The 17,341-nt window shown below is 40.0% G+C and overlaps 1 protein-coding gene across 1 annotated transcript; it reads left to right on the top strand.

The window, feature by feature from the left end:
• Nucleotides 1–912: 912 nt before the first annotated feature.
• Nucleotides 913–14,601, top strand: aaas (achalasia, adrenocortical insufficiency, alacrimia). Its single transcript, XM_048192579.1, has 17 exons — nt 913–1,065; nt 1,195–1,290; nt 1,679–1,806; nt 2,493–2,548; nt 2,619–2,710; nt 2,796–2,842; nt 2,992–3,090; nt 3,181–3,324; nt 4,317–4,437; nt 6,666–6,790; nt 6,922–6,982; nt 7,142–7,232; nt 9,899–9,971; nt 10,156–10,223; nt 11,484–11,565; nt 11,926–12,010; nt 14,383–14,601. The coding sequence occupies exons 2-17, from the start codon at nt 1,195–1,197 to the stop codon at nt 14,521–14,523; spliced, it is 1,509 nt and encodes a 502-aa protein (XP_048048536.1). The 5' UTR covers nt 913–1,065; the 3' UTR covers nt 14,524–14,601.
• The last annotated feature ends 2,740 nt before the right edge of the window (nt 14,602–17,341 follow it).

Raw genomic sequence — 17,341 nt, 5'->3', positions numbered from 1 at the left:
TAATTTATATAATTTTTCACAAAATAATAATCTAGCATAAAGTAAATTAGCTTGTATCTGCTAATTCTATTCATCAGTGTTAAAATAAAAAACAAAGAAACTGCATTTTCCATATTTCATTTCTGGTTTAAAAAAGTAAAAACGAATGAATGCAAAAGTACACGGACCCCAAAAGATACACGGACCTTTCCCTCACAACCAAAAACACTCTTCTTTGGTGACATTGTTGATTTCGTGACAACTCTTTCTCGAGCAAGTCCTGTGCAGCGCTGCTGACGACTTCCGTAAAGCCGGGCGAAGCGTGTTGATGGGTGTGATCTTGCTCTCTCGCTCTGGTCGATGTGTTTGCGTGATCTCTTCTGGGAGAAGTGGCCGTACAAGGAATTCCCCGTTGACGTCACACGGGCCCATACTCGAAAAAAAACACCCCGAAGTTCATGAGGATTTGGAAGAGTATTTTTGGCACAGAAATACTCAGTCATTTGTCCAACTCATATTTTGAAACTTTGGCCATGTTTAGCATGAGAATCCAACTCTTTAACAGTGTAAACTGGCATGAAATAGCATTACACCTCCACTTTAATGGCATTATTTTCAGTTTTGAGTTTTGAACTAACCCTTTAAGGAGAAAAGCTCAGCTTGTTGACTGATGAATTTATACATGGTTTGTCTTAAAGCATATTAAAAACACCACATAGACATATAAACAACATTAAAAACTTGATTTTCACCACAGCGGATCTTTAAGGCTCACATATTCATACTAGCGGCAATTTTAATTTCATGGTGATTTAAACCATATTATTAGAATTCAAACCATATTAAAGATGATAATATGATTTAAAAAAAGCAAAAAAAAAAAAACATAGCAACTACAGTTTTACTACAGTAACAGCATGGTTAAAAATGAAAGTGATCATTATAATAGGCAACAGCTTCAGGACTCTTATTATGAAAACGCGTTCGCCGTCAGTTTGATGTTTTGTTTCGTTGGGGCTTCCGTAAATCTAAAGGCGCGAGTTCAGCTGCAGTACAGCACGGTCCTTATATTTACCTCATCAGAAAGTGAGTAACAAACAACAACACACTCGGACAGCTAAACGCTAATGTTCAAAACCTAATCATGTTTCTCCAGTCATGCGTGTCTCTGATATCCTCCTGCGGAAGTGAATGTTAATGTGTGTGTTTGTGTAGATGTGTTCACTCAGCCTGTTCCCGGCGCCCGTGACCGCCGGACTGACGCTGCGCGAGCACAACAACGAGCTCATGCCCGGGCAGCCCGACACACAGGTGCGCGTGACCCTTCACAGGTCATTCAGTCTGTCAGTGTTTATGACTGTCCGACACTCGTGATTTCACTCTTTTCTACTGTTATATTTAGTGTTTCAACTCGATAAACAAACAGATTTCATATTTTGTGTCACGATATAAAGCTGATTTAGATGGCATAACAGTTTAATGTAAAGATAGCTGCTTTAACAGTTGAAATGCCCCACACATTGAGAGCATTTTGTGTTTTTTTGTGTCAGTTTTGCCACAAACAGAATATAAATAACACATAAAATGCTGTCGTTTGCTCTGAAGACATGTATAATGTGTGTGTATGATGTGTGTATGATGTGTGTGTGTAATGTGTGTGTGATGTGTGTATAATGAGTGTAATGTGTGTGTTGTCCAGTGGTCGGACCTGCCCAGCCCTCAGTTCACCAGAGACACTCTGAAGGGTCACAGTCGCCCCGAGAGCAGCAGTAAATCAGCCTTCCTGGACCAGAGAGACACGCTGTGGATGAGGAGCGCCGGAGCCTGGTGTGTGTCACACTGCTGCGGCACATCACAACATCATTACTGTGTTTTCATTCATCTTCAGAACACACATTAAGATATTTTTGATGAAATCCGATGGCTCAGTGAGGCCTGAGCATTGACATTTCCTCTCTCAAGATCCATTAATGTACTAAAAACATATTTAAATCAGTTCATGTGAGTACAGTGGTTCAATATTAATATTATAAAGCCACGAGAATATTTTTGGAGCGCCAAAAAAACAAAATAACGACTTATTTAGTGATGGCCGATTTCAAAACGCTGCTTCAGGAAGCTTCGGAGCAAAAATGAATCAGTGTCGAATCATGATTCAGATGATACATGTCTTCAGAAGACTTGCAGTGTTTTCATTTAGCAGACGCTTTTATCCAGTGTTGCCAAGTCCTCGGTTTTCCTGCTGAATTGTGCTACTTTAACACTGTTACCATGAGGTTGTTTTTCATGTCCACGGGTTGAAGCGACCCCAAATAACATGATATTTCGCCCCTGGAATGCGAATTTTACCTGAGGACCTATGCCAAAAACATGGATTTTACCCCCTGGAACCTGATTTTCGAATATGATTAGTTTTCAAGCGAACAGACGTTGGTTTCTGCTCTTTAATTTGGACCACACGAGCGATGATGAGTTGATCTGCAGTGACACTGACCGTCCTCTGTCTCTCGTAGGCGGGATGCGGGTCTGTACGGTCTTCTGGATGAGATCACTAACAGCGCTGAGGAAGGTAAGTCACGTTCACGTGTTCACGATCGCTCAGCAGTCGTAGTGAGGTGCGTTACGCCGCTGTGTTTCAGTGCCCAGGTTCCTGTCGGTCAGCTCGGCCTGTCTGCTGGCTCTGCTCAGATGGGCGTCTTCATTTCACGGCTCTCTGTTTCCTCATCTGACTGTGAGTATGAGCCGTCCTGTGCGTCTGCGTCACCTCAGCATCACCGTACAGTTATAAACTCTCTGTTTGTGTCTGTTTCTACCAGCTGAGCAGCGATGAGATGGTGGCAGAGTTTTCACAGATGCTGGATTGGTGCGTCATTTTCCTTTCTTCAACATCCATGAGCTCCATATCTGATCTGATTTATGTTGTGACGTCTGTCTGGAGTTCTTATCAAGTGTTTTTCGCATTGATCGTGTGATTTGATCCCTTCTGTTGAGCATGTTTCCGTGTGTTTCCAGGTCTGACGGCGCTCTCAGGAGCTTCGCTTGGCATCCTCACACAGATAAGTTTGCTGTGGCGTTACTGGACGACTCCATCAAGATCTACAAATCCCACAGGTACACAAACACGACTCTCACAGTTTACATTAGTGCCTTTAAAGCAGCATAACGAGCAGTTTCAGTGTAACTCCTGCAGTGTTCCCGCAGCTCCACGAGCCCCACGCTGAAGCACCGCTGTCAGAGGTCCGTCTGCGCGCTGCAGTGGAAGCCTCTGTGCGGCTCCGCTCTCGCCGTGGCCTGTCAGTCCTGTCTGCTCATCTGGCACGTGGACCCCGCCTCGCTCTCCACCAGGTACCACATCTGTATATACTCGCTGAAGCACATTACACACAGTGCAGCTCACAGCAGCTTTAGGGAAAATCATCACCTCACACTGGCAGGAAGAAGTCCCTTTTTGTTGCCCTATCGGACTGAAGTTTGTTAATGTGTCGAAACACACGCATCGGATTCTGTGTGATTCTTTATCTTAATTTATTAAGCGACGGACTGATAAGACAAATGTTGCAACAGCATGTTCTTCTCAACAGGTATTGAATAATTGTAAGTTCAAGACCCTGATATACTTCAAGTAAAATCGAAGAACGAACTGGTGTGACATCATCTAGAACAAAATTAGGCCAAAACAAAGTTCGCTTGGAGTTCATAACAGCTTGTCAGCTTAAACTTTCTGGAAACGTCAGGCTGGTGAACACCTCTGAACTGCCATTGGTCCGTTTGCACCAGATGCAACACGACTGCGAGCAAACGAAACAAATCAATCAAAAATCATATTACACTATTTTAACATGATTAAATATAAGTACTGAGCGACCAAATCAATCTTTGTCATAGAATACGCTTGTTGTTTGCTTCTTGTTACCTTTGTTTTCAAGATCTGAGGGGATTGTCGCTTTCACTCTCACATTAGACACTTTTAGCATTAAATAAAGTACCTGAAGTTATCATTCCCATACTTTGCCTGTTGTTCCAGCTGCGATCAACGTCGCAGAAATAGAAACTGTTTCTAAAGTAGAATCGTTGCAAATTGCCATCATGGCTGGTTAGGACAAAAACTCTGATTGACATAGAAGAGATGCCTTTTGTCATGTGACCGATCTGGAAGCTTGTTAGTGAAGCAGTAATTCTACCAGGTCAATAATAAGTTGATGATAAATAAACTGGACAGTCTGTTGTCTCTGCTGGTAAAGGGTGATAAGTGTGATCTGTTTTAAAGCTCTGCAGTCTATATATGAGGAGCAGCTAGAACAGGAAGTAAGTAAGTTGACCAAGTGTGTCTTTCTCAGGCCGTCGTCCGGCTGCGCGCAGGTCTTGTCTCATCCGGGTCATTCTCCCATCACATCCATCGCCTGGTCGCCCACCGGCTCTCTGCTCGTGTCTGCATCTCCTGTGGACACAGCCATGATGGTAAGCTCACGTCTGAAGGCTTCCCTCATCACACTGTAACACTGGCTTGTGCTGATGCGTGTGTGATGTCAGTCTCGCCCCATGTCATTTGAATTGTGAAATTAAACCAACTATTTCCCTAGAGGACTTTTTAATAATAATGTGTTCAAAATGTCCACCACTAAAAAAAAAAAACTTATTTTTCTGAAATATTTAGATTTTAGAAATAAACTTCATTAAAATTCATTATTTTGAACTTGAGACTCACTGACTTCAAAAACTCACACTGCAGAATTTTACTTTAAAGGAAATTGAGGGATTTTCAGGCAACATGAAATATAATGTGCAGCACAAATATTTGAGATATTTCCCTTAATGGATGAAATGTGATTTTTGTGAAGAAAGTATAATAATCATCAATGGACATGAAGTGTACCCTTTTATAGAATGATTTATAATTATTTAAACTATGGCTGTCATTAAAATATTATGACAGATTTATTCAGACAAACATTAAATGACAGGTTAAGTATATATATTATAGATATGTATATATATTTATTAAAATGCTCCTCTCTAGAGTTATTTTTCTAGCTAACTATTGAGTTCATGGTCATTGTCTTTTCTGAGGTAAATGTGACGTTACATGACATTGTTTTTATTGGCGTCTTTCTGCGGTTGAAACACTGATTGATCGATTGCATGAGACATGAATTATTTCAGTAAGTTGTTCCGTATCTTCTGATGTTCATTCATGTCTATTTGCTGCTGTAACTACAGTAGTAGTGACGAGGAAGAGATGATCAGCGATCCGTCTCCACATTAAAGAGAGACAAAACTTTATTGTTTGAATTTCATTGATAAATTTGACAGAATTTGAAAGCTGAGACTTCTTAATTTTTCAAGCTGAGATAAAATTAAGAAACTGATAGTGGGTGGAGAGTGATGTTGCTCAAAAATAATATGAAATTTCACAAAAAACAAGCACAAGCTTCTGTTACTGCAGCACAAACCAATGGTTTAGTTGTGATGGGGTGTAAAAGTGGCCAACTTTAACTTTGTTTAAACAGTGGACATTTATGAAAATGCTTATATTTTTTCTATAATTTTTATTTATTTACATTTATTTTACTTACACATTTATTTTTTTAAACACAAAGTTATTATTGCGGCTGTGTTCTCACCAATCAGAGTTGTGCATCGCTGGTACATGTACAGGGGTAACCGCTGTATTTCTGCTTTTCTCTAGGCGATATCTGCTATCAGAGAGTGAATTTACATGTGCATGCTGTTTTTATGCATTAGTCTGAACAGACAAAACACTCATGTGAGGTTTCATGCCGAACATTTGTGTTGATGTGAACAGGCCTTGAATCTTGTTTCTTTACAGGTTTAAATCAGACATTGAATTCCCATTTTTCAGTGTGGTCTCAGACTTTTAGAAATAATAGTAGAACAAACGGTCGTGGTTTATGGTGAAATTATAATGTGAATCACTGTTTCCCACAGGACTTTGTGAGACAATGGTGGGATGAAAATATTGTACAAATTTTGTACATTTCAAAGTTCAGTGCATCAATCTGTTTCATGAATGAAGATCTTCAATCCATGTTCAGTGTGCAAATTGAACAAAGTCAGTGAATTGACCTGTCCTGAACTTTAAAGTGGACTTTTTAGTTGTGATATAGTGTCTTAGTCTACATTACATTCACACTGCTGGTATAGGAAGCCAAACAAATAATAATATTAAATAAATTGTAATACACCTGCACTGTAAAATATGAAGCTGTGGCGGGACAGATTATAGCAGTGGTTCTCAACTGGATTGTGTTTGAACCAATATAATTTATTCATCAAAAAAGCTTGACACACACGTTATGTCCCACTTTTCTTTTAAACACATAAACTTTATGAATATCAGTATCACTGATGAATAAACAGTACAAGGTAAGGCTATTTAACAGCAGTCCCAAACTAGATTTTCATAATACGGTAAAGTTAGTAAGTTGGTATGATGCACCACAGCCATCAAAAATAATAAAAATAACAAAATAAGTGGAAATGCAGTGATATGTTGAGTTAAGGTTACAGAAACTACAGCTACCATAGCATGCCTTTCAGAATAAAAGTCTTCTTGTTGTTATTTCTTTGAGCCACCGGTTGAGAAACGCTGGATTAGATTATGTTGGGAAACACTGAACTGTGATTTAAAAAGGCAAGTCTTCCTCATGTTTTGTGTTGTTCTGCAGGTGTGGGATGTGGCGGCCGAGAGCTGTGTGCCGCTGCAGCGGGTGGGTGGCGGCGGCGTCACGTATCTCTCCTGGTCTCCAGACGGCAGCCGACTGCTGGCCGCCACACCGTCTGCCCTCTTCAGGTACGGTCCTGTGAAATCAAAGTCTGATGAAAATCCTCACCTTTATCTGCGTACCGAAAGCTCAGGTGGCAGACAGTGATGTTTCAAATACAGATTGGGTTTTGATATGCAGACACTGTTGTGTGTTGTAGGGTTTGGGAGACGCGCATGTGGACCTGTGAGAGATGGCCGTGTCTGAAAGGCAGTTGTCAGGTAAGAGATCTCCTCAGACTAGTGTAAATGGCTCTTCACACCCTGAATGATTAATGATCATTAAATAATCAGAGTATAGCAGAGTCCACAGATAACGACACAGATGAACATCATTAGAGTCTGTTTCATGCGATGGTTGTTTTTCTGTGCTTGTGTCAGTCGGCCTGCTGGAGTCCTGACGGAGGATGTCTGCTGTTGAGCATTCAGGGAGAGAGGCTCATATACGCGCTCACCTTCTCTGACCTCACAGGTATGAACATCACCACATCATCTCACTATCTGTGTCTCCTGACTGACCTCTAGTGTACACTCCAAACCAGCGAAGCCACAAATCTAGAACAGCAAATCTGCAAGACTTACATGAAATGAAGTGCTTTATTGATCAACACATCAGTACAATACATTTCAGCTCCTAAGACTATGTGCTATTGCTGCTTTAGTGTGAAACAGGAACAACAAAACATTATCTGTTTATATGAACTTGTTTCATTCTTATTGTATCATCCTATACTAATTGTGTGGAAAAGCTTTCTTTGATTTAAGTTAATTGAACGAGCTATTTTTTGAGTGCATTGCATGTAATGAACAAATAAGAAGAGTAGTGTCAGTGTAGATATTACTCATTAAGTGAAGCATCTAAACTCACACTCATAACTGTCATAACTAGCACAAGAGTAGGGCCCTTTGAAATCCGTTTTATTTTTTTCCAAATTCCGTTTTTTCCGTTTTTATTTTTCTGGATTGCGTTTTTTTCCATTTTAATTTGGAAAATGATTGAATGGTTAAATTAAATTTTAATAATCAAAAAGAATGTCTAATTAATTGAATTCTTTATGAAATTCGCGTAATGTTGCGTATTTTAATTTTTCTGGCAATCAAATGAATGGATAACTAATTAAATTTATCTTTTAATCATGAAATTAAACTTTTTTTCAAAGTGCTCCACAACAGAGCTTTACTGTTGTGGAAGAAAAACGGATTGTTTCTTAAAAATATAGTTTTACTAATTTTATTATAATTATTTTTAAGTGTATTAGTGTTAGTATTATTACATTGAAACGTATCTAAATTCTACTGTACAACAGTGAGTTTCTGTGTGTTTATGGTATGACGATAGAGCCTCTCTTCAGCACAAATGAAGCATAACTGAACATTAAACACTGACATGTCTTTACTGGAAAACACATAAAATAACATTTACTCTCCTAATGCAGTCCCTTGCAAAGCATGCTGGGAGCTACAGATCCACTGCCCAGTTAGTTACGTCAACAAAAATGATTCATGTAGTAGGGCTGCACGATTAATTGCACGAGATTGTCATGCGTGTCTCATCAGTAAAGCCGGTTCTGTGATTAGCGGTAAATGTCCATCACCTGCTTTCAAATGGAGTGGCACTTAATATACAGAGCCGTAGTTCGCGGACAAGCTACGCAATATCGTGTTCATAATCGCAGATGAATCGCCTTCGATAATGAACGCGATATTGCGTAGCTTGTCCGCGAACTACGGCTCTGTATATTAAGTGCCGCTCCATTTGAAAGCAGGTGATGGACATTTACCGCTAATCACAGAACCGGCTTTACTGACGAGACACGCATGACAAAAGCATGCGATTAATCGTGCAGCCCTATCATGTAGTTTTAACACAAATGGATTCAGTAAACTTTAGTTTTAAATATATTAGTTGGATTGAATGAGTTGACAAAATGTTGAAGAATAAAGTCGTGAGGTTATGGGTTAATACATCGAGTGTTTCAAAGATAAAATAATAATCACAGAATCATCAAAGTTCACTTCATGTCTTTGAAGAATACTCAAGTTTTGTCTATAAGTGATTTTAAATTGAATATATACAAGTGGAAAAATCTTTTCTGAGTGATGGCAAATTATCTGTACTTGTTTTAGGTGCTTCATTATGTTTTGTTGTAGTCTTGTCAGAAGTACTGGTACTGAAATTTTAAAAATAATGTGATGATACCATCTTTTCCCCCTAGCATTTTGAGCACTGTTGAACAGATTTAACTAACTTAAATACCTCTGATTGGCTATTGAGTTCACATGCACAACAGATATGTCTGTGATTGGCCATTGAGTTCACGTGATCAACAAATATGTCTGATTAATACTATCTGTTGAGCATGTAAACACAATGGCCAATCATAGGTGTTTAAGAATCCGCTCAACAGCGCTCAAAATGCAAGGGGGAAATGCTGGTGTCGTCAAAGTTTTTAAATTTCAGTACCGAAGTCGGTACTTTTGACAACCCTACTCTGTTGTTTTTCTTGGGCTTTGCAGAGCATTATTTGAATGATTTTCCATGCTGTGAAATATCTCAGTCAAACCCCTCCCCTAAAGCTGTGAAGTGTTGGTCAGGATGTCTACACTGTTTCTTCCTTACAAAGTGAATCGGGAATGGTGCTGTCAAACATTTATAAGAAGCATAAAAGTAGTCCATATGACTCATGCACTATATTCCACGTCTTTTGAAGTCACATGACGCGTGTGGAACAGAACCAAACACAAGTTATTTTTGAAACCTTGTGCTTGTCATTTGGCATCAGTGTCAAACTTGACGCAGTGCGTCTTCATGTGCCAAGCCTGAATATATGCAGCAGACTGTGAATCTACAGCTTTACCACGGCCAACTCTGACCTCAACACTTTCTCTCTTATCCCGTCCGAAAGTCTCTCAAATAATATTAGATTTTCCTTTCTGATAGATGAAATGCTTGCCAGATGACTCAAAAGTGCATGTATAATGTATTGTAGAGTATGATTAACCAGCAACAAGACACTTAACTGATCACACTTGCTAGTTAAGGTTCATGTCATATCAAGAAGTTTATGAAATATCATGTTTCTTCATGATAACAACATGTAATGTGCAGTAGAGCTGTTTTCTCTGGCGGTGTTTCAGGTGGTCCTAAAGCCGCCACAGTTGTGGCCGATCTCTCCGAGACCAGCTTCTCAGGACCTGACGGAGAACTCATGTAAGATTTGCATCCTTATACGCCAGTGAAAACTCAAGCAAATCTGTGTAAAGAGTGTTTTGAACAGCTTTGATGAGAAGAGCGATCACAGAGCATTGTGGGCTGTAGAATATATTGTGAGAAACAGGGAGCAGGTTTTACAGCATCAGTATCCCGTCTAAATGCTCTGCGCTGTGTTTGTCAGTGTCGGGGGAGAGGTGTGCTCGCTGTCATGGGATCCAAGAGGGGAAAGACTTGCCGTGCTTCTGAAAGGTAAAATATCATCCTACTTTATCCACAGACATCAATAAACACTTGAATATTTCCACCGCATGAACTTTCCTCAGAACTAGGGACTTTGTGGTGGTACTGGATGTGTTTCGACCTCAGGATTCAGGGTTTAAATGAAGTTCTGGGTAAAAATTCTCCACTCAGAAAGTCCCTGTTCACGAGGTAGTAACTCTCAGGGTGGGACTTGGGCGGTGAACATGCTGATTGGTTGAGTTCACGCAGCATTTCATCTGCAACATCACTTGTGATCTTTTGTAAAGGTACGAATAGCACAGTAGCAAAACAGATAAGTTTAAATGCAGCATTAAGCAAAAAGACAGCTGCTGCTTTTCTCTCAAATACAGCAGGAACAGTTATTAGAAAGGGCACAATGATACATTTTTGTGTTTTTACTACCCATCCCAAAATCTTCTGCTACACACTCAGAAGTGTGTACTTTCATTGCAAGAAAAGTACATACTTTTAGGGCATGTACTACATGTAGGTGTGTTAGGATGCAGCAAGTCACTTGTTTTGTTCCTGAATGAGCATTTTGAACAAATCGGTTGTATGAATGATTCAATGAATCCCTCATAAAACAGTCAGTTATAACCGTCACAGTAACTTTGACCTGTAAAACAGTGTCCACTAATGCACTGAGATACACACCAGTCCCAGTGCTGCTGACTGAGGAAAAGAAAAGAACGCTAGTAACATATTTCCCTTACAGCTTGAATACATGTTAGTTTACGTGAATCTAAATTGTCATTTTAAAAAATCTGAATATATTTTTAAGGATTTTTACAAATATCTTAAATTGAAAAATACCACGTGAAATTTGACAACCTTGCCATGACATCAGAAGGTCGAGATATTAAATGCAGGTTGGATTCTGATTGGCTGTCAATGTTTTTATCAGCTGTAAAAAAAATCACTCAAAGTGATTCCAACGATATTCTCTGTGCTGTTATGTTAGTTATGCTGTAAACTTCTTTTAAACTTCTGCTGCTATTCTTCTACATTTTAAAACAATATCTTTGTTATTGTTATAGTTATTGTCTTTGGTGTGAACGGCCTTTACTCTTGTTTTTTTCCTGCGCATTGAACCACACCACTTTGTTTTGCTGGTCAGAAGTTGTTCCAATGTTTATAATATTTTAACAGAACCTCTTCTTTTCTTTGTCCCCCTATGACATGATAATAAAAGATGCAGCTGCTCTAATGTTTTCTTTTTTTATTTTGTTCTTCATTTGCTCTGTGCAGGCGACTCTCTGGCTGATAATCACCCATCAGTCATAGCTGTGTTTAAAACACGCTCGGTTCCTGTCTTTGAGCTGCTGCCGTGGTGCGTATGATACGAGCTTGAGGGATTGTGTTCTCTGACTAGAGTCATTTCTGTAGTTAGAGCTGCTTTCACACACCTGTCAACTAACAATCCAGTTATGATATTGTGATGCATCATGGGTTTTTATTGTTGTTGTTGTTGTTGTTGTTGTTGTGTGTATAGTGATGTGTATCATTTTTTCACATTTGATACATTGGCTTCTTGAGTCTAAATCTTTCTTCCAGTAAAATAAAAGTTTTTGATTTTAGCTAATGATCATCAAACAACAAACTTCTGGTGACTTGATGTGTTTTCGTGTCAGTCCAGAACACTTTTTCTGAATCTGGTCTTAATGTCTGCATGTGTCTCTCTGTGGTTCAGTGGTTTTGTGATGGGAGAGGCTGGAGCAGAACCCAGATTCATGCAGTTCCACCCGCACTTCCAGCACGGCGCTCTGCTTACCGTGGTGAGTCACACCGTCGCCAGATGAACTGTTCAGAAAACTATCCCTACGAGCAAAAGACGTGGCAGTCAGTGCTAACAGTGTGTGAATGATCTCGGCACTGGGATCTGGTAGGATCAGTCCTGCAGCCTTTGAAGCGTTCCTCACAGTAGCTCCTTTCACACATTAAACACAGTAAATCACCGTATAATTACCATATTGACCTTTCCAGTCAATACACAAATAGGGTTGAATTTTAATTATTCCAATTCTGATTTTGCTTTTCGATTCCGATTCTTATTGATTCCCAGTTTCAGTTCCAATAATTAACATTTATATGTCAAACATTTATTCTGCAGCCTACAAAACACTTACAGAGGAGCAGAAATACCACAGCAAAACAACTACACTTACTAATATACATTTCAAACATTATTTAATTACGTTATCAAAGACAGTAAACAGTCAGTAATAAAATAAGAACAAATTAGCAACAACTGAAACAAACACAACTGAACAAAGTTCAGATACAGGAATTAAAATCAAATGTAAAAACGCATTGTTTTTTTTTTTGTTGTTGTTTTTTTTTAAAGTACATTAAAATAGTGTTGTCACGGTACCAAAATTCCAGTAGTCGGTACCGATACCATGAAAATTTTACGGTTCTCGGTACCAATTTCGGTACCACAGTAAAATCTATTGGAACTATTTTACTATTTTATATAGCCTATTTTAAAAACATTAAATATGATTTGGAGTGTGTGTGTTTGTGTGTGTGTGTGTGTGTATATATAGGCTACCTCAATGAAATACATTTTGAAATATAAAATAAATAATTAAATGCTCAAACATCCATTGTGTACTGTTGAAAAAACCAGCATATGCTGGTAAGGTAGGTTTTGAAGCTGTATGCTGGTCAAATGCTGGTCCTAAACTGGTCCTGCTGGTCCATACTAGTCCTAAACTGGTCCTGGACCAGCATAAACCAGCATACCAGCTTCAAAACCTACTTTACCAGCATATGCTCGTTTTTTCAACAGGGGTAACAGACGTGCGTGTTTATTTTAGCTATTCCGTCAGTGAAACAACACACTACAGCCTGTAAAACTATGAAATAAATATCGGTAAATAATTGTAACCTAAATAATAAAGTTCAATATTATTTCAAAAAGCATTCGTTTTTTATTTCCACACAAAGACGCGTCATATATAGCCAAAGTCCCGTTATTACTTTGATATAGCCGCTTTGCGCTTTGAGAGGGATGTGGGACACGAGCAGGAAAGAGACCATTTCTCTTTAATAATATCTTCGTTATCTCCTGATGTTACAAACAACTGACACTTGTTGTAAAAGGTCTGAAGAGCTAGATTTATCTTCAGACATTCAGGCTATGTTTGATTTAGCGCTGCCAGAGAAAACGAAAGTAAAAATCACTGGTGTGTGAAACGCGTTATACAAATAAACTTGACGCGCCTTATAAAGTCTAATAACAAGCACAAACTCTGTTAAATAGAAACTGACGTGCAAGCAAAAAGGTTTCTGTCTTACGGTGTTTTTTTGGAAAAGAAACAGATTCCATGTTCAGTGGAATAACTAATGGAATATTGTTAAATTCTCTGATAATCAGGTGACCAGATCGCGATTCGAAAAACAGAATATGAAGCTTAAATGTATGGACTCACGCACCTCTCTTATTTGGCATTAACCAAAATGTTTCCATGGTTGCGATGTCACATTTAATTGCTAACCTATTATTTCTTCTGTAAACAAAGCTTTGTGCTTCACTCGTGTCATATTCAAGTAAATACTGCCACAGCCCTATCAGTGGGTACCGAATATACCCGGATTCTCGGTACTACCGGTACTACAGAAATGCTGGTATCGTCACATTTTCAAAATTTCAGTACCGACTTGGTATCGAAGTACCGGTACTTTTGACAACACTACATTAAAATATAGATTATTCCTTAGTAAAGTTACAAAAGCTATTCAGTCAAGATTAGTGAGTGATTTTCTCTTTGTCTTTTGTTAACATGACAGACTGCAGCAGGTTTATTAGGCTGCTGTCACTTTAAGAGCGATAAAAGTTGTGTGTTCGCATATAAAACAGCATGCAAGTGCCGGATTAAATTTTTCTTTCACATCTTCTTGTGCTTTAAAATGCGCTCACTGGAAATTTTATAACAAGTACCTGATTCCAGAATTGTAATCAATTTTCGATTCTTAGCCCTATACACGAATGTGACAAATTGGACAGAGAGTGAAACAAAAGCACTTCTCATCCACATACATGTCCCATTCCTATAGGTAGATGTGGGATCAGCTGAACCGATGCTGTTTGATTTACATAGATATAACAACTGCAGCTGAAGTTGTCTCTGTCTGTCTCTCGTAGTGCTGGTCCGATGGGCGAATCTCTCACGTGCCGTTCTACTTCAGCAGTGCTGGGCTTTTAGGAGAGTCACAGCAGAAACCCCTCGCCAGCAACACAACCGACGCTTCCACCAACAAACTGTACTCTGAGCTTACTTCCTGAACACCTTCAGTGCCCTCAACCGTTCGCTGCACTTCACCTGTCAACTCTCTACTGTCATAATAAACTATTTTTGCTGCATATATTGTGTGACTTGTGTATATTTGCAGGAAAAAGAATATGAGCTTTTTGTATAGACTTGGATTGTGTATCGAGTGGAGTGACGTTTTGTCAGAAGTTGTTGTCTTGGTCATTCACAGAAAATCATTTTCAGATGGACTGCAAGCGCCGCTCTCGGGTACAGATAAACTGGTTGTTTTGGATCAAAAGTATCACAATCTTACCAAAAAGTTTAGACAACAGATCCTGATGTGATCCAGATAAAAACCAAGATTGGATTTTGTGATCTAATCCAATTTTGGTATCCTTTTTTTTTTCTTTCGAACAACCCATTTTCAAGATTTGACCCAATCCCGTAACAATCCCGAAGATCACAATTAACTGGAAGAATTGGTAAATGTTTGTACCCAGCCCTATAGTCCTAAATCTATTTACTACCATTAATGAAATTAGTTGATCCTAATAAATTTTAAACTTCACTGTTTAATAAACAATTATTCACACACCATTATTCAAGATGTCATAATGTAGCATCAACAGGCTATTATAATGGGGAAGTGACCACACACAAACAGCTGCCCCATTCTGTGATACATGAACTGTGACAAGCTATAATAATTGATCTGTGGGGTATTTTGAGCTGAAACTTCACAAACACATTCTGGGGACACCAGAGGACTTATATTACATCATGTGAAAGGGGCATTATTGGTCCACTTTAAAAAGAACAACTGGAGATGACCACGGTCTACTTCTGTCCTCAATTATTCCATCTTTCAGTAGATTAGCAACCTGTCTATGGATTTCACAGCGCTAGTCAGGAGACCAGCAGTAGGCACACTCCTTGACTGGTGCTTGATTATTTGTACATAACAAAGTTTAATTAAACCACCCCTTCCAGGCCTAAAAAGCCCTGATGGGAGAAAGAGCGGCAGTGAGGGTAGACTGTGTGACGAGTGCGGCTCAGTCACAACCTCATCATCATTGTGATGAAACACACTGAGGTGTGAACCCTGTGGCAATTTCAATTTCAAAATCTGTTGGACTGAGCATAGGAGTGACCGTTCATCCATTTTTCACTGGAGCAACCAACCATGCAACTACAAGCTCAAACAAGAGTGCTGTCACTTGTATCTGGCTCCAGGTAACCTAAGAAAGTGTCTGGTTCTGGTCCAGAGAGCACAAACCCATTTGTTTTCAGAAGGGGCATACTAAAACCTTTTACATACTCTCACTTTAGCCGCCTCTGTCCTGTATTGACCTGGAAGGCTGCTTGTTAAATCCCTGCTTGCACTGCCCAGTCCGTCAGCCCTACGTCTCGTCCTACATTACCTGCTCGGTGCTTTGTGAATCCGCCTCGGGCTGATTGTTCTCCAGCTCAGCCCTGAACTGCAGACCTGTTTGCTCCACCTAGTACCTCCATGCCTGTCACTCCACCTCGGCACATCAGCCAGTCGGCTCCACTGTGGCTCATTGCCACCTTTGCTCCACCTGGGAACATCGTCCCTACGGCTCCGCCTCGGTCAGTCGTTACTCTGCCGTCTCCATGGGCTTATGGGCCTTCAGCTGCGACTCGTCCCTACACCCTTTTGTCTCGTCGGGCTTCGCCTTCCCTTCGGCTCCGCCTCAGTCCTCCAGCATCCTGGTTTCACCTCGGCCACTCCGCCATGGTCTTCAGGAGCAATCTAAGCAATCAACAAGACTTGCGATCTTGAGTAGACACCATGAAATCAAAGATGGCAATTCTTGTTTCTTTATGGAATATTGCAGTGTTTATTATAATCGATTTCTTCATGCACTTCATCACTCTTTTTAATTAATTTTTAACTTCAGTACTGTTTTTCATTACTGTGTTTACTGTTTTGTAATCATGTTCCTTGTAATCTTGAATCAGAATATCTTCTCCCTTTTGCAGCATCTCTTCTTTTCTTTGATGGTGAGGGCTGGGCAACCTGGAAGCAATTGGGAACAACAGCAACTCAGCCATGAAGTGGTCGGCCATGTAAAATCACAGAGCGGGGTCAGCGCATGCTGAGGCTCACAGAAGTCACCAACTTTTTGCAGAGTCAATAGCTACAGACCTCCAAACTTCATGTGGCCTTCAGATTAGCTCAAGAACAGTGCATCAGAACAGATCTTCATGGAATGGGTTTCCATGGCCGAGCAGCTGCATCCAAGCCTTACATCACCAAGTGCAATGCAAAGCGTCGGATGCAGTGGTGTAAAGCAGCCGCCACTGGACTCTAGAGCAGTGGAGACGTGTTCTCTGGAGTGACCAATCACACTTCTTTGTCTGGCAATCCAATGGACGAGTCTGGGTTTGGTGCTTCCAGGAGAACGGTACTTGCCTGACTGCATTGTGTCAAGTGTAATGTTTGGTGGAGGGGGATTATGGTGTGGGGTTGTTTTTCAGGGGTTGGGCTTGAACCCTTAGTTCCAGTGAAAGGAACTCTTAATGCTTCAGCATACCAAGACATTTTGGACAATTTCATGCTCCCAACTTTGTGGGAACAGTTTGGGGATGATCCCTTCCTGCTCCAACATGACTGTGCTCCAGTGCACAAAGCAAGGTCCATAAAGACATGGATGAGTGAGTTTGGTGTGGAGGAACTTGACTGTTCTGCACAGAGTCCTGACCTCAACCCGACAGAACACCTTTGGGATGAATTAGAGCGGAGACTGTGAGCCAGACCTTCTCGCCAACATCACTGCCTGACCTCACAAATGTGCTTCTAGAATAATGGTCAAACATTCCCATAAA

The sequence above is a fragment of the Megalobrama amblycephala genome, linkage group LG6 (genome assembly GCF_018812025.1).
Source record: "Megalobrama amblycephala isolate DHTTF-2021 linkage group LG6, ASM1881202v1, whole genome shotgun sequence".
Lineage (NCBI taxonomy): Eukaryota > Metazoa > Chordata > Actinopteri > Cypriniformes > Xenocyprididae > Megalobrama > Megalobrama amblycephala.
Note: the sequence above shows the minus strand (reverse complement) of the source record. Positions and strands in the feature narration are given on the sequence as shown.

Bases quoted from the DNA above. Each gene is read 5' to 3' on its own strand.
- aaas (XM_048192579.1), top strand. From the start codon at position 1,195: ATGTGTTCACTCAGCCTGTTCCCGGCGCCCGTGACCGCCGGACTGACG. The intron at 6,791-6,921 runs GTACGGTCCTGT...TGTGTGTTGTAG, and splicing joins ACACCGTCTGCCCTCTTCAG to GGTTTGGGAGACGCGCATGT. The intron at 11,566-11,925 runs GTGCGTATGATA...TCTGTGGTTCAG, and splicing joins GTCTTTGAGCTGCTGCCGTG to TGGTTTTGTGATGGGAGAGG.